We start from the raw sequence: 26,474 nt of genomic DNA on the forward strand, positions 1-26,474 counted from the left end.
CAACGATACTTCTGCTACTTAATTTAACTGGTAAAATATCCCTTAGGAGCTAAATTATCTGGGGAGTGCTATACTCCTGACCCCTGCGAATTACTCTCATAGTAGGACCGGGAACCAGAAGTTTTCATAGCTGTAGTTTATACTCATTTTTTTATTTATGTTATTTTACTGAGATTCATCAGTGTCCTGATGAGAAAGCCAGTGTTTCACATATCGCAGGATGGTTCTATATATTCATTTTAATTGAAAAAAATGAAAACAAAATGGAAATTCTATTGTATTTACAACTTTAAAATTATAGAACTTTTCTGGCAAAATCAACTTTGCTCAGTACTATAGCTGCTTTTCTTTAAAACAGTCAATTCCTTTTAAGTTCTCAGGGGAGATTATATGTCTTTTGTGGTCAGAGAAACAAGGCTCACACATTGTATTTTATTATATTTGTCGTTCATCAATTTTTCATTGACAACTTGTAATCTTTCTAACATATTTATATTGAGAGAATAATATATTGGTTTTAACACAAGTTCATTGACTCCTATTTTGTTGTTTTAAATTTTCACAATTTACAGAAGTCAAATAGTCTCCTCTAAATATTGCCTATGCCATTGAGATATTGCAACAGAAATCCTGAAATACGATTTCTTGGGTTAGAAAAGGGAAGGAAAACATTGAGTGCACTGAGGTGTAAAAGTAGACCTATGTAGTGCATGCTTTAGCTTATATCATTAGTGCTGGGAAAAAAACATAAGAATTGCTTGTGGTAAAGACATTTGCGCCGCCTACAGCGGCACGCCAGCAATGAATACATGAGAATAAAGTTTCCAAAATTTTACTCATTTCAGGTGCATTGTGACAATTTTTTTTTCACTTTTGTCAGTTACATGTATGACAATTTTTTTCTCAAGCCATTACAGGATCAATTTCTTTTTCTTATATTTCACCTGGTGACTATTTCTTTCTCAAAATCCTCCATATCCCCCCCCCCTCCCCGAAATCAAATGGTTCTCCCCTAATGCAAGATTGCAGCTCATCAGTACCTTGATCCTTGGGCCTCATGTCAGCTATCATTTGAACATTGAACTTGGTGTTTGATAACTTGGTTATCCTTTGCAATATACACCAACAGTAATCAAGTATTACTCATACCAATCTACACTAAATTGCAGTTTAATCTAGTCAGTTTTTTGTCAGTTTTTGAAAAACAGCAATTAGAAAGTCCCCATAGAAAGACCAACAGCTAACATTGAGTAACATCATCAGCATGAAAGGTGGAAATGACCCCAGGAAGTTGTCGATGTCGAAGGCTACATTTTTAGCCAAATCCTTTAATATGTCTAACTTTTACATTTTCTAGATACTGATGGGTCAAATGTGCTTATCTTTGGTCAATTAGTTGTGCCAGCTAGAGCCCACAACAGGTGCCAGAGTCTACATTTTATCAATATTCTGAGGTTCAGTATCTCAACTCTGTTTTTTGGCCTTCAGATGGACTGAGGCCAAAAGATGGAGTCAAGATACCAGACTAAAAAGAATAAATACCCTTCCTATATGGCATCTCCATTTCAATAGACCACCAGGTTGTTGTTTCTTCCTGGCAAATCCATACAGACGCGCAATACAAAAATTAGGCCTCAACATAGCCAGACTTTACAGCCAAACTTTAATAGCTATATTTCACCAATCATAGTAAGACTTTGGTGGCTGACCTGCCTTCCTTGATGAATACACTAACAAATGATAAGCAGGGCTAAAGTGCAAGGCCAGTAAATTGATGAATATGAAAGCTGTAACATGCTTGAGTTATTTGGAGTAATAGCTTTGTATACCAATGCATCACTAGTACCTCTGAAATGGATAAAGCAATCTTGTATTAGCCACCTTTGTTTATAAAACTGTGATTGCGGTTAACATGAGAAGTCTGGCTTGAGATAAATGTTGCTGAAAGCACATTTTGTCAATATCAGCTGAAAGCAGTTTGTAAATAGGTTGTGTCAATGAGAGGCAATGCGATATGCCACTATAGTCATGCTTATGTAGGGACCAAGTCTTTTCTCTTTAAAGTGGCCACAATTATAGGAACAATAAACAACGCAAAGTGTTACCTTTAGAGATTTGTTATATGATATATTATAGCGCCCTCATATGATGTATTTTGGCTTTAAGGAAAATATTTCTTGCAAAAAAAAATTTTAAATAACTGTACAGTAATGCGACTAATCTGTCAACACTGATGTTTTACCTATTCATTAAATGCCCTAATGCAGCTAATTCAATTTTAACCTGATTGGCAGTTCTTGAGAATTAAAACATGAAGAAACTGACACAGATTTCCGTATAAGAACACAGAGCCAAAAATACATGCATGATACATTTTAATCTAGTCAATACACTCTGTGATTGAACACTGCCATTCACATATTTTATTGTATTATGTGACGTCTGTGAAACCATGAGTAGTAACGTCGCATAAATACCCAATAGTTGCATTTCAGGATACTCTCAGCCAGAGTTTGTATCATTCTGACATGCTGGATGGGAGTATAAATCTTCCATATTCTTTGTTTCACATCGCAAGTATTTTCCTGTTTTAATATTACATTTGGTTCCTCAGCATGTCATGGTTTCCAGAGTTCAAAGGTCACTCTTAGTATATTTGCCAACTGAACTCTCAGAGGGGCCAATTACTCTGCACGTGTTGATCTGGACCTGACGTTTTATTTCAATTATCATTGCTTTACAAGGCAGCTGAGTTCATAACAGTCATGTTACATGTTTACATTTATTGTTCACTGTTTGTGTATTGCAAATTTAGGAAAACCATAGCAGAGAATTGTTCTTAAAAAAATGTGTCCATCAAGAATATTTTATAAATAAGATTTAAACTCTTAAGTAAAGATCTCAGATAACAGGCATCTCAATGTGGCTAAATTTTTCATTGGTTGACAATTCCTATTCAAATAATATTTCATGCAAAGACTATCAAAATTTCCTCAGCTGTGTAGTAAAATGACAATTAAAATTGACTACTTTGGGCATACAATGTACTGCTTCATGAATTAAACCCTGGGAAGGGCCCACTCCCATCACTGTTTGTCAAGAACAAACATAAATAAATAGGACTATGAATTATGGGTTTACTTAATGCAAATAAAGCTTGTGTATCAAGAGTTAGCTTTAACTAGTCTTGGCACAGATATAGCTCTACCATATGCTATATCGAATACAGGTCAAAGGGTAAGTTGTAATTGTCAACACTTCTCGGAGATCGGATGAGATTTCAGTTCCTTTAGGTACCACACCCTGTACTTGCCATGTACAATGTGTATACATGAGTTCAGAAATTATTGACGGGACTTAATGATCATAATTCAATGTACCTTTGTACATTGTACTGTGCCCATTTTACATCATGCTAACTGATATTCAGTGGCATTCATATTGGAAAGACAAATTTTTTTGGTTTAATTATAGAAATATTGAGTCATATAGGAAGAAACTGAGAATCAATTTGTCAACCATATATCAATATGATAGCTGCATATTATAGTAACGTAACATTGCTAATGGTGAGTTTGTACAGATCATTGAGGTCAGCTCTCTGAATCTGAACGCATTTTCTCCAGACTTTTCATTCACAACATTCCAAAATTTCTTTGTATACAATTATCAATGGTCTGAAAACTGTCTTTGTAAAGACTAACAGGCATTATCAAGTCTGGAAATTAAACTATATGACCCAGTACAGCACTCTTACAGTCAAATTTCACATGAAGACCTGTTGAAGTTTGTATACATTTTAACACCATAGCCTATAAGATATAATAGTATTGCTTTAATTTCACTGGCAGTTCTTTCTGAGTAGACTATTTTGTGAAAATTTTACTGGTACAATACAGCCTTCAGGTTGCCTTTCTCCTCAGTTTCTTATTTTATTTTGTTGCTGTTGAACCTTTCTTGTATATCAAGATCCTCAAGAGGATACGATTTGAATAAAAAAGGCTCTACTTTACTTTAATTCAAAGATCATGAGATGTCATCCAGAACCTCTACCTTGCCATCTTGTAGATGTTGGTATGGATATGTTTACTTTGATCATGATATATCACTTCAACACTGACATACGTCACTAGGTGTCATGGCTGTTTGTTACATTTCATTATCAGCTGACTTCAGTCGGTCATCCCAGAAAAGATTTTAGTGAATGTCTCTACTTGTTCCAGACAATTACGAGGTCAACATACTTTTGCATGGTGAGAGAAGCCCTGTACTGTAAATGGTGTGAAAAGACATTCAACCTGTTTATGCTTTCAATAACTGTCAGCGATTTGATGATTCAATGTGTCCTGAAGCCTGACAAAACTATAGATTAAGAAATGTAATCAGCCTCAACAATCAGATCACATAACTGTCAATGAAATTCAGTTGGGTACAAAACTAACTACACGCCAGACACATCTAAACAATAAGTGAGCATGTAAACATGACCTTTTCATTGTTTGTAAATGTAACTACCACTGTGGTATTCTGTGATGACAAGCTCATGTAAATAAACCACATCCACCCATTATTCATTTGTTTTACCAAGAATGGCATTTTTGATTTACTAAGTCTTGCCAGCAGTTTTCAGAGTTAAATATAGTAAAACAGTGAGGTGAGATAGCTACTGCTTTCAGCCACAGTCCCTCATGTGATGGAGTGACTGTTTCAGCCAAATGATTATTACTTGCTTCCATTCCCGGTTATAGAAAATATAAACATTTTATTCATTATAGATAAACAGCTGAAGGCTGGCAACAAATCAGTGTTACCATTAATGTTGAATTGTATCAACTATACTAGGGTGTCGTCCAGATGTGAGTTGGCCTTTTTTATCATCTCTATCAGTTAAACAGAGCAAGATTTGTCAAACGTAGTTAAAATAATACTGTCAAACACTGGCTCCTGCAATCAAACATTTTGGATTTTGGTTTGATTGTCTAAACAAATACTGGATCAGTATATTTTTAAAAATACAAGTATTTTTCCCAAACACGCCCTGTACTGAGTAATGACCCCGTTTACATGTTTAGTTTATAATGCAGGCCGACACATGACCACCATGGTTTCATGAGGTACTGAATCCCAAAAATCGACACACAGAGAAAAACAATGATTGCTTGAAGATCTACATCTCACCGAGCAATATGATTGCTGTATGAGGGATTATAAATTCAGGATGCTGTCGCCATGAAACGTAAATGTCCAAACAGCATCCTTTGAACATTAGTTGAACTGTAGAAAAAATAGTTCCGGGCATATAGGGAGGGGGTTGTTGCTATGACTTCATCAGTATGGGGTTAATTAATAACTGCCAACTTTATTACCTGATAAGACAAAGTCTCCAGGGATATTATATGTGTCAAGGTGTGATATCTGCACCCAGCAACCCTTATCTGCTCACAGTTTAAGAAGTAACTGACAAAACAAGTAAACCTTGGTAGCAAGTATGTTGGACATCAGCTTTATCAGCAGTTCAACTTGAGATTTGCTGTCGGTATTCAAGCTCCCGCCTATGTATGATAATTCTGCCAAAGACTCATACAGCTCCAAGTGACATATTTCCATTTTGAACTTTTAGTTCCATTTACATTCTTGCAGATCACTCAATAAATCTACATTTTTCTATTGAGCTTTTGTTCTTGCATATGTAAGTGAATTCTTGGTTTGAATATCACCAATCCACAAGGTTTAGACCCAATTTCTTGAATTCCACGCTTCTATAAGGTCCATGACAATTCAGTTATTTTATTAGTTTATGGGTAGTTTTACTGATATACCAACTGCACCACCCTACTGTTATTTATAGGGGTAAGCCATGCCATGCAAGCTTGCTTTTTTGTTCTAAACCTTGTCAGTTTAAGGGGGTAGAGTACACGAAGGCATCTTTCAATCTTGTTTGATTTTGGAGACACATAGCACACAACCACTTACAGACTGCAGTGTTTGTACAAACCACATAAACCTCCATTGCATGTTGAACCAGTTCAAACTACATTCAATACTTTGCTTTGTAATTTATATCACTTTTATTCATGTCAAAATCACGAAACATTTATAGGACTTTGAAAAGAAGACATTAGAAATCCTTGACAACAGGCAGAGAACAAGATCTAATGCTGGGTTATGTAACCACAGTTCTGATGTAGACCACCTCACAATGGAACTAAAGTCAATAAAATACAAATACCTCCCCTCCTGTATATTAATGAGTCAACTGGATTTGTATAGCTTCACTGTAAAATTCCAAATATACATGAGAGGGTGACTTTGCATGACTTGTTAGCTGCCACTTTAGTTCAAAGTTCTAATGACTTCAGTACTTACCTGTTACCATTTATATACACCTATTCTCTCAGACAGTGTCACACTTCTATGCAATATAGCTTTCTTTTCCTTTCTTACCATTTCGTTGTTTTTGTTTGTTTGTTTTTTTGCAAAAATATATACACGGTATTTCCTAAACTTTAGAGCACTGTTATGTGCACAATAGATCATGCTTTTGTTGTAAGAAATTTTACAAAATAAATTCATATGCAGTTTAGTTTGTTAATTTAAGAAGAGCTCACCCATTTTACATTACAGAATTAGTTCATATTTGCCTAGGCTTTGTAGATAGTTACACTGATATTAGGAGACACTGTTTATGAAAGAACAACAGCAGCAGGTACAGAAACTCACCAAGATTTACAGTCAGTGAAAGATGCAGATTTTTTCTTGGTCTGTTAAAACTGATAGAAAATATAAAGTGATGGCAGAAACTGAAAATCATGGCACTGTGTCAATGAAAGTAGCAGCATCCATGCACAGGTAGCAACATGCAATGTGGTTCAGGTTAGTAATGGGTTGACTATCTGATTCTGAACACTGATTATAACTGGCCACTCCAAAATGACGACTGTGGAATGAAAGTCTACTGTGTCACCAAGAATTATGGACTGCGCAAAAAGATGTTCATTGGAATAACAAAAGGATAAAATGTTGCATTGTGTATAATATTAATGTAATTTCTGCTCATGGTGGATGTGTCTCTTGATTTTTAAAAATTTTTTTGGAGGGGATCAACATGCTCATGAAACCTTGGAGAGAAGGTTGCATTTGTGGACGTCCATCAGTGCTATGTGCTATGGTGTTCTCTAGTCAGGGTGATTGGTTGATCTGTATGGCAGTTGGCAGGTGGACAAGTCTGGCTTTATGCTGAAATGGTGTGCACTAGAAATTAAAATAAATATACCATTTAAAGAAGTGACAAGGTTAAACTGAGTTGAAAACCCATCTAGTTTAGACAAACAGAATTAGCAGGCCATGCAGTATTATATCTGTTATGTCTATTGTGTTTAACCAGGAGAATGGCTATTTGGTCTCACACACAAACAATAATAGAGACAACAGAAAATACATGAGGACATCAGAGAAGGGAAATAGCAGATTCACAACACACACATACCTTGATCCTTTTACTCACTAACACATCCACACAAATACATGTAATCATATATTCAAACCAAGATCCCAAATGAACAGCTAGATCATTACAAGATGGCTAGTTGGTGGGTGGCAGATGGGGTGGTTTGTTGGTTGGCTGGGTTGGTTTGCATTATGGAATGACTGGCACACAGATTTGGGATATGATAATATGAGGGAATGGTACTATGCCTTATGTTGGGTGGTACAGTTGGTTTATTTATGCAGCGTTATATGATATGAAATATGGGCAGCAAAGAAAGAAAGATGTATGCTGATAATGTAATGCTTCATTTAAAGAACAAATCATCAAGCAGATTTGTAGGCATCACCTTCATATGTGCATTGCAAAATCTTTCTTAGACTAGGTAAAAAGATGGGCAACAGGTAGAGGAAAAATCTGAATCGAAGTCATTCACAAGAATTACGCCACAGCCTCACAAGAAATTAAGAGTGAAGAAAGGCACTTGTACCCTAAGATCAATGAGACCCATAATGGACATACACCACAGAGTACACAACTCAAACCTCGATTATCCAAACTATGTGACTGCACCTGAACATTTGTTATGATAATCACTTTCATTAAGTAACATAGTATGAACAATATCCAATGAGTGGTGCTATGTACTGGTTGGATAATAGCAGTTTGATTGCTGTAAGATTTGAAAATATTGTGAGAGAATTATCAGCTGGTGTAATTTGTTGTTATGTTGCCCGCACCCTTGATGTAGAGAAGCTGGTACAAAGTGAGTCAGAGAGATAACACTACAAAACCAAGCGGCGAAGGATGGGACAGTATGAGTGTGCAGACTACAGAAGACACTAGATGATAGCAATGATCATGACTAGACGGAGCTTTTACTACAGCTTGATGATTGGTTGATTTGATTTGATTTGATTTGTAAGCTGATTTGTCATTTAACATGTTGGTGATAGTGTGTGAGATATCTAAATCCAATATAAACCCAGTTGTAATTACATGCATGCTGAAAGGAAGGAATGACACAGACACATGATGTAGCTTGAGGAAAGGACAGCAACACATTTTATGCATATGATATAGAACACAATGGGATGGAAATGGTTCTTGTTTAGATATACCAACTTGAAATATTGACTGACATGACATATGACTGTGACTTCTTCAACTCAACTACTACACTGACTTGCCTCGCACTGCACTTATCTATCTACCACAGCAACTACTAACAACATACAATAATAATACTCAATTAATAATACCCCTTGTAGCAGTGGACATAGAAATGGGGAAAACAGAATAAGAGAACAGAAAAGAAAAGCGGGAAAAAAATAAAAAAAACAAACGAACAAAATAAACAAAGGAGGGTTCATTGAAAGCCTTCTCCTGATTGGCTGTTAGCTGAAAAGGTGATGAATGTTTTATCCCATTTATGAGTGACAAGTAATAAAAACATAATGCAACATGGAAGCACTAACCAGACGTTACAATGCTATCCAATTCTACTTTCACAAATAAACCGCACTGATAGAGACTCCATTTAAAAATTAGAAAAAATTTCTTCTGATTTACATTTTTTCCTGTCATGAATGTAGCACCCTTGTTTCACATTTTTGTCAATCCAATAGAGATGATCAAGTCATTTTTACAGATAATTTTTGTATGAAAAATCAAGGTATGTTAACACAGAAATGATCTGAATGCATATACATGAATTAGAAGAAAAGAAATATTACAATGATGAATGACTGATGTCAACAGTGATTTAAATGTCTTGTCTGCAATCAATACAAACTATGAAAGATTTTGTTCAACAATGGATTAATAATAATGACATAAAGAAGATGCTTGTATGTGACTAAAACAAACAAAACCCTAGCACACAAAAGGAAAATGACAAATTCTATCAAAGCATGTCAGTACACTGAAAACAAAGACCCCACAGTATTAATGTAGCATGTTGCTTTGAACCAGTCTAGAAAGTAAGTATCATTCCATGCAAGACCACAACTTTCTTCTCCTTCATTGATTAAGTAGGCAGAACTGCCAAAATAAAGGTACACATTAAAACCAGGACAAGAAATGCATGGAAAGAAATGTTTTCCACAGCATGAAGTTGGTTAATATATGAGCCAGTCCACCTATCAAGGTTAATTATACAAGCGGAATGACAGAACAAATAAAGTGGACTGTTTGAAATATGTACTTGATGATTTTGGTTTCCAGAAAAAGACACTGACATAGTGGATGCAGTGCACTGAATGATATCTAGTTTTCTAGACTAGCGTTCAACAATCAGTTGATTTACAGTTGTGTTTGGAAAGATGCAAGTTGAAAAGAACACTTCTGATTTGTTATGAGAGCAATACTTGAGTGACTGTTGGTGATTACAGACAGAAAATGGCTACAGCTAAGATTGGCAGAGGTTAAATAACTATAGCCAGCAATAAGTTTCTTCAGTCTTAATTGAGATTCATAGATTATTCTCAAAGGTAATAATTAGTTATCTGATCCATTATGTAAACAAAAGACATAGGGAAGGAATGAAACATGATAAAAGTCCTAAACATTGAAGTACTATACTCAAATATCCAGTAGTTTTCCAGTTTTGTATCATTCAAAGGACAAGTTCTATTGACATGTTCTTACTCACATCAAATTTTACAATACTTGGGCAATGTCACCGCTGAACAACTTTTTGTAATTGCTGGTGTTGTTATTATAACCAAAACCTTGAAGCACATTTTGAAGTGAAGTTCACACACTGTTAATTTGGTTTAGTGTGTGATATGCTCTTGTGTCAATCTAAGAATACACACAGACAGCTGCATGTAGTGTCTAAAGCCACACAACCAGACCAACACCGGTGCCCTCTGTGTCAAAATATTTGGCAGCTTGCATTCTTGTTATAATTGGTGAAAATAGTACAAATTGAAGTAAATTTTACAAAACTGATACTTAATCATAGAGAGGTACTGGAGCGGGTTTGGTTGTACGTTTTGTTATGAACATGGCAAATAATCATTTAATATAACTGAGTTGTATATGAAGTATTTGCAGCTGACTACAAGAACTTTTAAATGTAAATGGATTGGTAAGCTTGCGGTAGTAACTCCAAAATCTCACACTTGAGCGTTTATCCCAAAAAGCTGTCACAAATTTATATGGACTACCTGTCATAATATTTAACAGAAGTCTAAAGCTTTTAATCATCCATAATTTTAAAACGCTCTATTTGAATATTGCATTTCAAGAAAGATTTTGGAGCAAATAATTGTGTTTGGTTTAGGGTATACTAGCATCAAGCATGGCTAAGATCAATAAACCTTAGAATGCAAAGTCATCCATCTTGCAATGTAGTAATGCAATAGTTCTGTGAAAAAAGAATGCATTTGGGAATTATGAGCAAGCTTGTCCATCTCACAACACTCTCTCTCCTTGGTAGGCAATCTAATTATAATACTGGGGGCATTACTTGTCAACTTAATAACACAAACCATTCTATTCTATGCAGGTTATACTTATGAATAAAAAAAAATCTAACCAAAAAATGTTACATGGATTGACATGGTTTGTTAATTTTGAAGGATGATTAGCATTTTGAGATAACATTGAACTATGTGCAAAATGCTACACATGACACTGATTAAACTGCGTGATATTTGTAATGAAGATTATGACATGGAACAAGTACTTACAATTAATATCAAATTAAATTTTTTCCAACACAAAATTAAACTTTTTTCTGATAATATAAATAATATTCATGTTCAAATCTTTGGTTCTATGTTTTTGTTTTTTTTTTCGTAATTTTTTTTTGTTTGATTTTTATAGAGAAAGCTGTTTGGCTAGTTTGTATATCTTGGATATTGTCATATCTGTGACAATTAAAACAACATCTTAGCATTGACAGTAAATAGTTAAGGTGGGTAATCAAATAAATTCCAGGAAGATTTGTTTTGGGAAATTTGTCACTCAGGTTAATTTCTATCTATCTCTACCATTATCTACTCTGCTAATTATTTGTCTCACATAACTATTTTATGCTATCCTGACTTGTACAGTGACAGAGCAATACCCAATTGCTCAGTACCATCGCCATGTGACTCTAGTTTACACATACTGTATAAACACTTGTCTCATATATATATATATATATATATATATATATATATATATATATATATATATATATATATATATATATATATATATATATATATATATATATATATATATATATATATATATATATATATATATCAGGTATATAATGCTGTGTCAATTGCAAGAAAATCATTTAAAAAGAGAAGATTTTTCCGATCTAGTACAGAGCAACTTTTCCTGTACATCTTTGAGATATATTTTCACAGTACTTTTAGCAGTTATATTTCCCAAGACAAAGAAAGTCTGTCTCAGTACTAATTTCCCTATTGCAGTCTTCATTAAATATGCAAAAATGTCACTGATACTAATTTTCCCAGTTTCAAAATACTCACCTCTTACTGTTCTGCCAATTCTTCATGTACAAATTTTGGAATTAATTTACAAAATGATCCTGACATACAATAAGGAATCAACATGGAAGATCTTTGGAACACATTTAAACAATTTGACAAACACAAGGCTTGAATGTCAAGTTTGATGTAATGAAGATGCAAACTTATCCACTCTCTTCACTATCTTACCCCTTACCCAATTCCCATCCCAAGACATATCAACCATTACCCTTGCAATGTCCTGTTCCAAACCCATCTTGGTTTACCATATACCTTAATTTGTCCCTTTCAATGCTCTGTTTTGTTCTTCCTGTGTCACCCTTTGTGTGATCAGATAGTGAGCTGTTTGAGTTGCAAGTGGGTTACCTGTAATGGTTACTTTTCTATTGCGTGTTCCCGGCACATACTCCCCTTTCTTTGAGATCTGTATTCTAGCCCCACTACACTGTTGGAATTCAACAAGTGTTTTACCACCCTTACCAAGGATGGCACCAACTAATGTCTCTGGCACTTCAATTTCCATTGATGTATCTTTGGTACCATCCTTTGGTGCTTCTGTCCCTGAGCCAAAAGAAGCTAGGCTGCCAAGACCACCAAACGAAGCCAAAGACCCAAAGGGAAGAGCTCCTTCACTACTGAGACTAAATCCAGCGGCACCATTGACTGCTGCTGCTGTTCCTTCAAACGCAGTACCATTGCGAAGGGTAGGTGACGTTCCATTAGCAGCTGCTGCTGCAGCCGCTGCTGCTTGATAAGAACCCAATAAACTAGATGGAAGAGCAGCAGTGCTGCTTGATGGTGTAGCAGACCCAATACTGTTGAGTATTGGGCTGGTACTACCAGCTCCTGCATAACTACCTAAGGAAGGATGGGGTACATTGTAACCATAACTGGCTAGGGTATTCATGGCAGCACTGATAGCAGCTACATCAGTACCTGAATAAGATGATGTGGTTACCCTTGGGGTCCCTCCTAAACCCAAACCTAAACCCAAACCTACTGAAGGTAACGATGCACTAGTTCCTGTGGCTAATGCTATCTGCGGTTTTACATTGGCCAAGGCTGCCTCAGCAAATGGTGAACCTGTAGGACTGGCATTTGCTACTGGCCCTGTAATAGTCGCATAGCTAATATTATTACAGCTTCCACTTTGCGGATCTTCCTGAAGTTTACCAATGACAGCAGACAGTGCCTTCTTGGATGGCTCCAACTCTCCACTGATGGTTAAAACACGCTCTGAGAGATTTACACCTTCAGACTTTTGTGAAATTTGAAGTTTGGCTCCTGACTGCTCCATAAATGCTTTGATGGTAGCTCCTCCCTTTCCAATGATGAGACCAGCTGTGCTATTTGGAATTACCATCTTCACCTAAAAATAAGTGAATAGGTAATTGTTACAAATGAAACCAAATATTCGCTACTAGTAGTTTATTTTCAAGATTAATGACAACTACTTCAGTATTAGTTCAGAGAGCAGGGTAATACACATCATCAACTCATTACCTGTATGTTACTCTGGGCATGTCAATGGCTTTATGTTTAACATCAAAATTACATGCTACACTTGCTGGCCTGCATGCATGCTTTTTAATAGTGATGCTGGTAATCAAATATACCACTGCATGTAGACAGCTGTCTGTAAGAATACATCTCACGTCAAGTCACTTTGAAGATGAAATGTAATAGAAACTAATTCTCATAAACTGGTGAAAAATTCATGTATTTATAAAGCTCTAATTGTTTTCCTAACATGTACTGTAGTTGGCATTTGGTAAGCAAAGATATTTCATTTTCATGATTCCATGGTATTGACACGTAATGTTCATATGACGTAACAGGTAACTGAACATTACAATGTATCTGATATTTATAGTCATACTATATTTCTTAATCTGTACATCTTCACGATGTCAAACAAAAATATCAATAGAACAGCTACATTTATCTCTTTCCTTTTTTACCGTAAGAGCTGTGGGTCATTTTCGAATGTTAAATAAGCTCAGAAAATCAATTTATTCTCCAAGATCAAAATATCCTCCCTCAAAAAGAAAGTTCAAAAGTGCAAAGTGTTTAAGTCGGACAGAGGGTACACCGCGACAGTTTAGATATGTCTATTGAGTAATTACATAACTGCACCATATTTTGTTGGAAGATGAATTTTACTTTGAAATAACATTAAGATGTCACCACCAACATTTCACTATAAACCATATTCTCTTTATGAATCTGGACACTAGGCATGTGTTTTTTGGAAGTAGAGCAAGAAAGAGTATTTAAGCAGTGGAATATAAATACTCAAAAATGTGACAAAAGTAACCACAAATGGAGCTTTTAGCCTATGAATACAATGACAAAGTACACTCTATTTTGTCATATTTTACGACAAGCAACCCAGCCGCTAATATGACTCTACTGTTAGCTTCTCAACAATGACAATAATAGAATCACTGCACATAACTAAAATTCAAAGGAAACAGACATGAACATTTTTGATGAAAATTCAGCAAAAAATACGAAAACATTTTCGAAAATTTACATATGCAAATGTTATGCTAATTTATCAATTAGAGAAGGGTATCCCTATGAAGATGCATACTGAATTTCAAAGATGTAAGGCTTAGACCTGAGGTATTGAGAAAACTATGTTTTGACCAAAAATGAGAAAATTACTCCTAGAAATTTGCATATGAAAATTTCATCACCACTTGCAGGAAATTGAATGAGGTTATCCAGGGGAACTTCAGAAACAAATTTAATTGCTTTTTGATTTTTAAAAAATCCTTAAAAATACAAAATTGCAGATTTCATCATAATTTGGACATATCTTAATCTAGTCATGACAGGAATGGGTATACCAAATATCAAAGCAGTTCGACCAGTGTTGTAATCCCTGTCATCCATCTGTAACAAGTGTAATTAATTGTAAGATTTTATATATATCCAATCTATATATAAAATATTTTTACCTTAAAGTGAAGATTGCTTTGACAGCACTGGGCCTATTTCTGATTTACTCCAAATCATTTTTGTCAAGAAAAGACTCCAATGATATCAAGTTTGCTAGCACATTTTTGCGAATTCATTTATTTTTGTAATTGCTGCTATTGATAAATAAGAAATACCAGTGATGGATAATGTGCAATTCCTTGACACCAATCCAGCACAACAAATATGGCAGGGTGTTTAACACTTTCATATTATCAAAGAAACCAGCAGGAATATTCTAAACTAACAATTTCAAGAATAGCCTTACTCAAACTGGTGGCCTCCCAATTCATAAATATTTGACAAATTTCTCAAAGCCATACTGTGAAGTTACTGATCAGTAAATTAATGAAAATTATGTTTGTCTAAGAGAAGTCTTAAAGGTTGCTGGGCATCATTTCAATTGATGTATTGTTTCATCCTATTTCAGTCTCTTACAAAAGTCATTTTCTAGTTTCCAGGCACATGTTGACTCATTTTATAAGCCTCTTCAAATATTAAAAATACTTGTTACCATGCAAATTGTTCAGTAACCTAGCAAGCCAAGATTGTATGATGTAATTGCTAGCCAGATTAATTTATTATTGGATTGAGGCAAGGAGGGGAGGGAAAATTGACTCTGACAAAGGCACTACCTTACTGCATCTATCAGAACAGAACATGTAAACAGAGCTACTGTGATGAGAGCCACTGTGATGGCAACGCTAATTATGGAAAATGTAATTGAAGGGTAACACACGGGGACGTGCCCAAAAATACAGCTTTCGCCACCTTTTTTATCCTAAAGTCAAACTTATGCACACAAAATGTTATCATAAATATGCTAGTTATCGAACCATGACATTATTATCCAAAGGCATTTTTTTGCATTGTGGCTGGTAAAAAGAGGCAAGAGACAACTGTTGGTTATCTGAATATTGCTGCCAATCTAACAACTATGCAAACTAGAGTGCCAATCATTGGTTTATGTACCTAATCTGTATTCCTGCTGATTGTGTACATAGAAGAATTCATTGTCATTTTTTTTTTCAAGGTGAACCAAAGAACGGATCCATGGAGGAGAAAAAAATGATGGTAGTATTGAGTTAGAAGAGAGATGATTGAATTCACTATTGTTTTAATGGCTCAACCATTCTATACAAGTTTACATTTACTGTGTGAATGTAGCTATCTCCATGGTTACAGGTTCATCACCACTCAACTACTTTACCAACATTGTACATCATGGATGTAAAACTTTTTGATACATACATGTTTCATGTCACAATAAATAAATTATCGTGTATACACAAGTACTTCTCTTGGGCGATGCAGTGGTCTTAAAAAGGGCTGTTTGGCATGTTGTTCAGAGAATTTGTGTGTAATATTTTATACAATGTGAGCTCAGGTCTGCCGATGTTCATCATACCGTATTCAGGTAAAGTTCTAGTACAGCTCTGCATGGCATGCAAGGCTGTGTGTTACCAGTTACATAGCTAGTAACAAACAGCCCTGCCATGCAGAGTTAGTTTGGGTATGGCTTATTGATGAAAGATGTTGTGCCAGCCAACTTTACAGCAAAGGGTGTAAATTAGAGCAGTGACGCTCCCACAGGTTAGATTATTTTGTCGGTCGAATTAAGAGAGGACATTGAGGATGAAAATACTTTGATTGATCGAAAAAAGACGGAGAAAAAAAGTCAGTAAATTTCAACAGACTGGGGTGAAAATATTTTGATCGGTTGATCTACAATATGAGGAAGAAAATTGGTAATTTTTAAAAGCAGAATTTCCTTTAATTTTGTATTAAAGGGGATGAGAATATAGCACTGTCATGACCTAAGACTCAAGCATATTTTTTTCAATTTTACTTCAAAGTATTACTTCATCCATATTTCTAAAGCACAGGCTTTTATACAGCTGAGATCTTTGAGTATAAACATTCCCCTATTGCAAAAAATGTTCACATGACACAATGAAAACCAATTGTAAAGTTGTTTATACCCATTTTGGTTATACTTTCTTGCAATTTGACACAATGTTTTTGTTCAGATAAGACCAAAATGTTTTCAATGCTTTGAAATAAAAGTCCATTTACCATTTTAATAGAATTTTGATGGCTAACTCAAAACGGGAATCTAGACCCTAGTTTTCTAGGGCTTACACTCAATCACAATAACTCTGAGTGGGCTATAAACTGAGACCACATCAAGCTTTCTCGTCTCTACCTCTATGCTTTCACTGACTTTGAAAAGATGACACGCTTCCAACATTTGCTTGGCAGCTTAGGCAGCATACCTTGCTGGTTGGAATGAGGTAAATATCCCTTGACTAGTACAGTATGGGTGACCATGTAGTGACAAGTAAAATTCATGCAATTGTTAATATCTGGCATGGTCTCTCCACAAAGACCCTGTGCCAGCCATACATTGGTGACATTTACGAAATACACTACTTTTGAGTAACGATCATTCACTTTTTCACATTTTACTAGTATTATGTATTGATTATGCAATGATATTTATGGCAGTATTTACAGAAACAAACAGTTTTGTGAATTAGTGGTATTATTGATGGTAACAATGTGTCTTTCACTTACAAAATCAAATACTTCTCACAATAGAAGAACATTGCATAGCCTGAAAGAGATTAGCTCATTCATTGCTGATATCTGTTGGCAAAGTATATGTAATGAAATTATTTCTCGCCCTCCCATTATAAGTTGTTAATACTGAATGCCTTTGTCTGTCATTTGGAACAGTCCTATTTATTTTATCCTAGCTTATCAGGTTTGTCCAGGTAGTGAATGCAATAACATAGTATTTTATGAGCACTATCTACATGAAACTTCTGTAATATTTCAATATGTCAAGAGACCAGAACTGTTTTCGTCAAAGCATTCCATATTGTATCATGTACAAATCAAAGGCCAAATCAAGGGCAACCTCACATAGAAATCAGGAAACTTTGGAGTGACTTTCAAGTTGTTATTACAGCAAACTTCATACATCCATAGAGCCACAAGGTAAATGTTACTTCATTGTCATTCTATGTTATACTTGACTTCCTCTGCAAGGTCACTTTTGTATTTACTGTCTCTTTCACATTGAAGACATAGTTTGTTATGTTAGCTAACCATCCTATCTTTTGCAGGTAATGTCAAGTACATGTGAACATGATCACTCAAGTACAACCTATTTACAAGTACCTGAACATCACGTCTTCATAATGTACCAGCAGAGAATACTGTACTATTATTGTTCTCACAACAGTAAATCAACATATTCTAAACCTGATAATTACTATTTGAAACTGAAAAACATACAATTTAGTTTCAATTCATATTCTTTATTTTAAACACATTGACTAACAGAAACAGTCAGAGCTTCATGGATATATCAGAACAGGCTCTCTTAAATGCAATACTATGTCATGAATACTAAAACCTTCCTCAAATTTAAAATTTCTTTTTTTCATGCATTCATTTTTTGGAGAGAGCAAGACAAACGAATGTTTTAGGATTGAGAAAGTCCAATTTCCATCGGTGGTCAGCTGATAAGGGTAAACTAAAATTACATTTTGAGAAAAAAGTAGGGTGGTTGAATGAATAGCGTGGTTGAATTTACTATAATAATAGGGAATTACAGTATTGAAGTTGTAGTTCAAAATCAGAATGTTACACAACAGTAACAGCATGATCAGCAAAGCAGCAAGACAGCAGCATAATAAAATAATGTAGTGAATATATCACAAGATATAGCTCTCCAGACTCCAATTATACAAGTTCTTATGGTCCTTTATTTCACCAGTAGTAATACAGTACAGAGCAATACTGTACAAATAGGTGCACCTAAGGCTGCTAGTCTTTGGCTTGCTATGACCTAACCTGCTCAATGTACATGTAGCCCATTGAATCTGGCAGAAATCACCATTTACATGTATCAATATCGAACACCTTGCATGGTAATGATCTCAAAGTACAGCAATCAAATTTCCACCCAAACTGCATGAGTAGTACAGCTATTTTTGTTTCCAATATATAAATTTTTGCAAAAAAGTTTATCAAATTTTAGAGAGTACAGTATTTGTTGAAGGTAAGATTTTCCGGATATAGAGAGATAGAGATACATAGAGCGATATATCATGTATATCATGTACTGTTGGGCATTGTGACTGACAGTGAAAGTAGGGTTGTCAGTTGGTGACTGCAACCATGTCTGCAGATTTTACACCATAGTATGTTTCTTTGAATTTTCAATTGACCTCAAGAGTGCCGTTAAAATTAAAATCAAGAAAAATAGTGTAATCTCTCTGTAAATCAAGGAGCATTTCAAACACCACAGATTTGGATATCTGAACCTCAATGGTACCAGCTACACAGCTCAAAAAGTTATTCTCAGAAACAGACTTTTGCCACCTGGCCCCAAATGTCAGTAAAGTACCAATAACAAGACAGTTCAGTCACCGTGAATCTGTACATTTTGATACAGTAATCTATCAATCATTACACTCAACTACTGGACACATCAAAACAAGGGTTGCAGTCAGGTTCTTTGGACGTTGATAAGGAGACATAATTGATGAGCGTCACAGAATTTTTTACTAGTTTTGAAAACTAATAGAATAACTGGTCATCAGTGTGTCATTGCACATCGAATCGACTATTTGTTACTTTGAAGTTTTACATCTTTCACTTTAAAGTTTTCTTATATAAAACACATCTTTGAGAAAGCAGACATGCAAGGGAAAGACACGGTGACTGAGTCAGACAGCAGTGCAAAAAATTCTATTCAGAATCTGTGCATCCTATGTCTATGTCTGATTCGCACATCTCTGTATGTGATTCCAGATTCTCATCGAAATCTGCATCAAATCATACTGAACTCAGGCCCATATGTGAAGGTGAGCCCGTGGTCTGATGATGATGGATTGCACAAACCATGCCTGTATTATATCATGCAGCTTTCAAAACTTGTCCAAACATTGACATAAAAAGAAGTAATGTCATGCAGGTTTTTAAAGTGGGTTCATAAATTGACATTAAAAGACATGATGTCCAGAAAGTTTTGTTTTATTCAACAGACTGCTTCATTGCCTTCTTTATCACCTACACATCTCCATTTTTGTTTGGAAAGACTGCAACATCAATGTCTCCCCAATGCAAAGATTGGATGGTGCATCTGTGTTTCCAATGTTTTTTCACAATTTTGCAAAACATCTCAGCAACTATTCACATTGGTGCAAGAGCCAAGTCTTTATATGTTGGTCAAGAACTAAGACATGTTAGGATATTAGGCTATTGTCAAATTATTTAAGATGAAAATACTTTAGCCACCATATCACTTTTTATGCAGCAAGCAGTGAGTTTTTCCCCCTTGAATGTTGACCAGTCGTCATCAAAAGCACACAAATTGTCATGTCTAGGTTTATAAACAGCTCTGTGTTTGACCCATGAACTAGGAACGCTAAAGCATCTTGGGTATTTTGTTAACGCTATCAATAACGGGAACTGAAATTAAACATTCTGAAGGTCAAAGGTTTCAGGCTTCCGGTCTGACAGACCACCTCAAATCACTGACTCCATGGCTTCGCATTCTGCAGCCCCAGGAAGCAACATCCAAACTCATAAATTGAACTATTTTTGTTCAAACATGTTAGAAAACTGCTGGCATTTGTAAATTAGGAAGTGTTTCTCATAAAATGAGTTTCTCTGGACATGGCTTTCAGAGTTTCTCCCTTCTTCAGTTTTACACTTATTAGCGTGTTCGTTGTTGAGTTTGTCAAAGTTAACCCGGTAATAATCTGATAACAGTATATTAATAAGTTATCCTTGCCTTTGGCGCATCAGGCAATCAAATGCTAACATAGTGATGAAACTTCCTGTAAGATTGTCAAAGGACAAACACAGTGAAGAGAAAAAGAAATCTTTACAAAACTAGCGCTAAGATAAGATGGAGTATAAATCTTTATTGGCAATATATATCATACGCAAACATATTAAAATAAATAACGAATATCAACAAGAACTTGTACTGAGACCAAGGCACCCCTACCACTTTCCACTTCCCCCTGAAGACAGACATGTACGCTCTCCCCTGTGCACAGACTTTCACATCTGAACTGACATAGGTCACAGCCTGTATGGTATCTCTAGTGAAAAGTTGTACTATCTCCACTCTTGCAATTGAATCTTTGTTTGCTTTCATTTCATTTCATGACCCAGGACTTTTTCAGCAACCATGGTTCATGTGGATGGTAAGAGTTACTGTGTCAGACTAACAGTAAGAAAATGATGGGTGTCATGACTGAATGACATCGTTGAGCCTTTGTTTTGAAAATCACTTCAATGGTGTTAGACAGCATGGTTGAACATGCTATGAAAATGTTATGACCTACATGTACATGCACTTACTTACACCTGATGCTAGATGTGACATTTATGTCTGCAGTGGACTTTGACCAAGCTATATTACAGGTTGTGTCAAGTTTTTAAATTAGACAACACAAGATCTTTGTTGAGAACATAGTCCTTTGCAAATTTGCAAATGTTCACCTTTGTACTAATACTTCTTTAACAATGCCAAAATACAAATGGCAGTGCAAACATGAAGGTTGGCACTGTACCCCACCTGAAAGGCCAAATATCATTGGATCATGAGTATGGCTGTTTTGAAAACTTTTGAACGGCTTACCTGTCGTGCTCTCTCTTGACTTACTGCAGTCTCATTTCCAGATTTGGCTGCAAGCTGTGGTGAATCCCTAACTTTCTCAATGACAAATCCCCCAACTGAACTCAATGCTTCGACAGTACCCGTAATCAACACAATTCTCTCTGTTGTTCCTGAAGAAGAAATGATCATTGTAAAAAGAATTAGAATCAAGCTTAACCACTATTCATGAGAACAGTCCAACAGTCCACATTTGCCAATTTCAACAAGTGATCTAGTAGGCAATATTGATCCACTTTTTGTTTTTTGCTGAAAAAAAAAACAATAACAGAATTGCAGAATAACACTCAAAATTTTAAATAAAAGAAAACTAACATGGCTGGAGAAAATTGCTATTTTTCTTTGACACAGATTTGTCTGATGTTTTGTTATCTTTAAGCATAGGCTATCCCCAGATATCCATTATGTTATGTAACATACTGTGGACCACTGATTTTAGTATTTGCTTACAATGTGATAAACTTTCCACTGAGAAAATGCAAAATTGGAAATTTCTAACGGCAAATGATTCAACTGTAACATTAATGAGGGTATCCTTAAACCCCACTGTGGGATGTTTTAATAGAACGCCTATTAACTCAATGGAAATTCATAATGGTGGTTGAGTGATGATGACTGGCAACAACAAGGGCTATCACTTTGTGAATTTCAGCCTGAATGAGTCACAAATAAGATTTATTGGCATATTATGAACATATCTGGTATCATGGACACCCAAAACATACAGGTATCAGCAAAGATTTACAAAAGTTTTTTTCTAAATTATGGAAATCGCCTTTTAGGAAGGGCCCTTGCAAAACAGTGGTGCCGTGATTCAAAAAATAAGTGACAATAATCACTGTTCGCTCCCATATAGTTATCAAAACAAACCAACAATGTAGAACCATGGACATACACATACAGACAGACTGACATTCACAGACTGACACAAGAGTGATGACATTGACCCCAAGTGTGCCTTGGCCCATGAAGAGTGATAAAGATATAACAAAAAGCTGAATGTAATGATAAAATAGTTAAGTATAGGCCTACAGACACTGAGGGTGAATATGTTACAGCAATTGATTAGTTTCTTTTCGTTTTCTACTTCTGTGATAATTTTTAAGACAATCAAACTGCAAGCAGTTTTAATATATTGACAAACATGTTATCTTTTACAAGCACACAGCAAACTGTTCATGATTTTTCATTTACAATATTTGACATAGACTGAAATACATAACATGCAACTGATATTTACATTTTGCCCATGCACCAGATACATGGAGAGATTTCAACATACAATCATCAACTCAGATACCCTACAGGGAAAGTAAACATTGTTGTCTCCAGAACAGCTGGTACATCCACATCTGGAGCAACTTACAAACTTAACCAATTACACAAGGATGATGACACAAGAGATAAAGTTAAGAAATTTAACTGTGGTGAACTTGACTATTCCTTTCAAATCCTTACCTAACTTGATTGACATCTTAAACTAAAATACACTGCATGGTTAATTGCACACAAAAATACATCAGGGGTGTACCATTTAATAAAAGGGGGTTGTCTGGAAGATTGATGAGGAACATTATCTTTTTTATCCGATACATTGTACATTCTTTTTTTCCCACTATCCCACCTTTTCTTTTTGACAAACCTTCTGTGGCTGATTTTTTTATTGACATTTGTTTGGATTTTTTTCAAAATCTGCCAGGACCCCCCCCCCCTCCATCACTCTTTAACATTGAAAAAAACTTTGAATATATTTGTTGGAAACCAAACCTGCTGAAATCAGCTCAGCTATGTTTTCTCATCATTTTTTACTGCATTTCAACACCAAATACAGTAGTTTACCATTTCAAATGCTTACTGAATCACAACATTATCTTAAACATAGGGCCAATGTCCCTGAAGCTACTATAGACATGGATACAAAATTAAGTATTTCCTCACTGTATGAAATCATCTCACTAAGGTCATCCTAGGGACCTGTTAGCCAAATATTAAAGCTGTCTGACCAGCGGTTTTGAAAAAAACAAGCGACCCAATAGTCGACAGAGCTCTGCTGTGTTATGTAGAGAGCAACTTTTCATGACATATGTATTGATGAAGAAGATTGAGATCTTTGATAGCTCATTTCAGGATGGCCTGACCTAAAATGGCAAAATTAGCTGCAAAAATACAAAATTGATGATTTCATCATAATTATGTATAAAAATGTATACCAAATATCAAAGCTATCACATGACTAACTTTTGAGAAACAAATATTTTGACCAAAAACGGCAAAAATTGACCCAAAAATACAAAAATTGAAGATTTCATCAAATTTCACTATATCACACTAAGAGAACCCCTAGGAACCTGTATACCAAATATCAAAGGCATCAGACAAGTAGTTTTTGAAACACATTTTTTGACCAAAAATGGCAAAAATTGCACCAAAAATACAAAATTGCAGATTTCATCATATATTCTATATATCATATTTAGTTTATCTGTAGGAACCTGTATACCAAATATCAAAGCTGTCAGACGAGCGGTTTTGATGAAATAAATTTTTGACCAAAAATGACAAAAAAATTCCTTAAAAATACAGATTTGCATATTTCATCACAATTTGAACAAATCTAAGTTGGGTTATCCCTAGGGACTGTATACCAAATATCAAAGCTGTCTGACCAGCGGTTATGAAGAAGAAGATTTTTTACCAAAAACGCCTTTTTGGCACTAATTTGCATATTTTCAACAATATCAAAAAATCAAAAAAAGCACAATCATTTCAGGTCAGCCCAAAGTACCTACATGCAAATTTTTCATGTAATCTGCTCAGTGGTTATTGAGTTTTTCAATTTTGACTGTTTTTACACTTTTTCATTTAATTTGCATATTTTTGGCAATGACAACTTCATTTGAACAAAATCTCATCTACAGCCCATCATCCATGTACACACCAAATATCAAGATGAAATGTGCAGCGGTTTTGGAGTTTTTGATGTTGACGGACAGACATACAGACATACAGACATACAGACATACAGACACACAGACATACAGACATACAGACATACAGACATACTACATACAGACATTTTCCTAGCCTATAAGAATAGCTTCCATTGCCATATATACATATGGCTATGGGAGCTAAAAACTGTGAATCATTCAGAGACAATCAGAGGTGTAAACTGCTCAAACATGTACTGTACATACATCAACAATAATTATAAAAACAAACCATGTGTGTGCATACATATCAGGAAATTAGCTCCAAAAATTGAAAATTTTAACACCATTTGTACACAAATGAATGACGTCATCCCTAAAAAGTTAAAAACTAAATTTGAATGTTGTTAGACAGACATTTTAAGAGAAGACTTTTGAAAGAATTGACCAAAACAGCAAAAAAATGCAAAAGCACATTTCATCATAATTTTGCAAATATCATTTAGGTTATGCTAAGGAACATCTATGCCTAACAATAACATCAAAGCTGTCTGACCAGCAGTTTGGACGAAAATCTTTTACCAAAAATGTCAAAAATGGCTTTAAAACTACACATCACATCATTTCATCAAAAGCTGGAAAAATCTGATTAAAGACATTCCTGCGGACCTGTACACCAAACACAAAAATTAGAGGGATGATGCTGGATACCAGAGGACAACAATGGACAATCAACTATTTGATAAGCTCCCCGTTGATGCCAGTGGAGCTTAAAACCTGTTACAAGAAGCAATGATACTTATTTAGATAGATACTGCACATGAACATAACTATCCTCAAAGTTATTGACACATGAAATTGTTTCTGTGGGTTAAATAGGTCTTCACAATTGACATATAAATTTAGTCTTGCTCTCTTTGTCGACTTAATGTCAGCCTGTAATATGATCTGTCACTTAATTATCTTCAACATTTGCAGAGATAGATTGCTTGGAAAAAATCATTTAAAAGGATCAGCTAGATGTAAAATAATTATATGTACATGTATGTGTGAGACATAATCCACACAAGATACAGAAAGTTGGACATTCCACTCAGAAATGACATTAATTGCTCATGATTATTTGCTTTACCTTTTCATAAAACAAGGTTTAATCTAATCTATTGTTATCTGTTGCAAAGTTGAACCTTCACATATGATCATGTAGAAAGAAATTTTTTCCCAATTTCAAACATATTTAACCAAGAATTAAAAGCAATGATATATATATATATATATATATATATATATATATATATATATTACACCAAAACAAAAATAATCCATGAAATTTGTTTTGGACAGAGAAGTCAGAGTTAGAACTATATAGGTAGAAGGCAGTTTCTTGATGTACAGCCATTAACTAGATAGGCCTCTTTTACCCCAGTATCTGAACTTACAGTAAAGGTTTAATTGATGAGGTAGAAGTCAAAGGGTAAAAACCAAACAGGTCTATACATATCATCAACAGCATGCTGCAATGAGTATGTTTATTTAGACCAACTATGTTTACAAAGTCTTATTTAAACTGGCTCAAAAAAGGCACCAGTAAAATTCCTTAGGCCATAATGCTAAATACTTGACTACCATGGCATGCCTGTAACCTTTGACCTAAACGAAACAGCAGTTCACAAGAGTCGACATACATTTCTCTGCATGTCATAATTTGGCAGGAAAATTATTGTCATCATTAACTTTGCATGCCACACCTTTAATTAAGCTGTGTAAACTATCAGTTGTATGACGTTTTCATAACATAGATGAAGGGTTTTATCAACAACTGCAGTAAATTTTAAGTTTAATTTTGCATTCCTGTTCAATTTTACAAA

At 35.0% G+C, this 26,474-nt stretch overlaps 1 protein-coding gene across 2 annotated transcripts in view; it reads right to left on the minus strand.

Moving 5' to 3' along the window:
- Window positions 1-11,805: 11,805 nt before the first annotated feature.
- LOC139144545 (RNA-binding protein Nova-1-like) overlaps window positions 11,806-26,474 on the minus strand; it is a 38,468-nt gene continuing 23,799 nt past the window's right edge. Inside the window, exons 3-4 of one of the 2 annotated variants that reach the window (XM_070715249.1) lie at window positions 21,641-21,789; window positions 11,806-13,354 (exon numbers count right to left, since the gene is read on the minus strand). In XM_070715249.1, the coding sequence (XP_070571350.1) occupies window positions 12,260-13,354; window positions 21,641-21,789 (1,244 nt within the window). In that variant the 3' untranslated portion in view covers window positions 11,806-12,259. The remainder of the gene's footprint in view (window positions 13,355-21,640; window positions 21,790-26,474) is intronic. The other variant, XM_070715250.1, reaches the window with a different exon arrangement.

This window comes from Ptychodera flava, chromosome 11 (assembly GCF_041260155.1).
Source record: "Ptychodera flava strain L36383 chromosome 11, AS_Pfla_20210202, whole genome shotgun sequence".
Classification (NCBI taxonomy): Eukaryota; Metazoa; Hemichordata; class Enteropneusta; family Ptychoderidae; genus Ptychodera; species Ptychodera flava.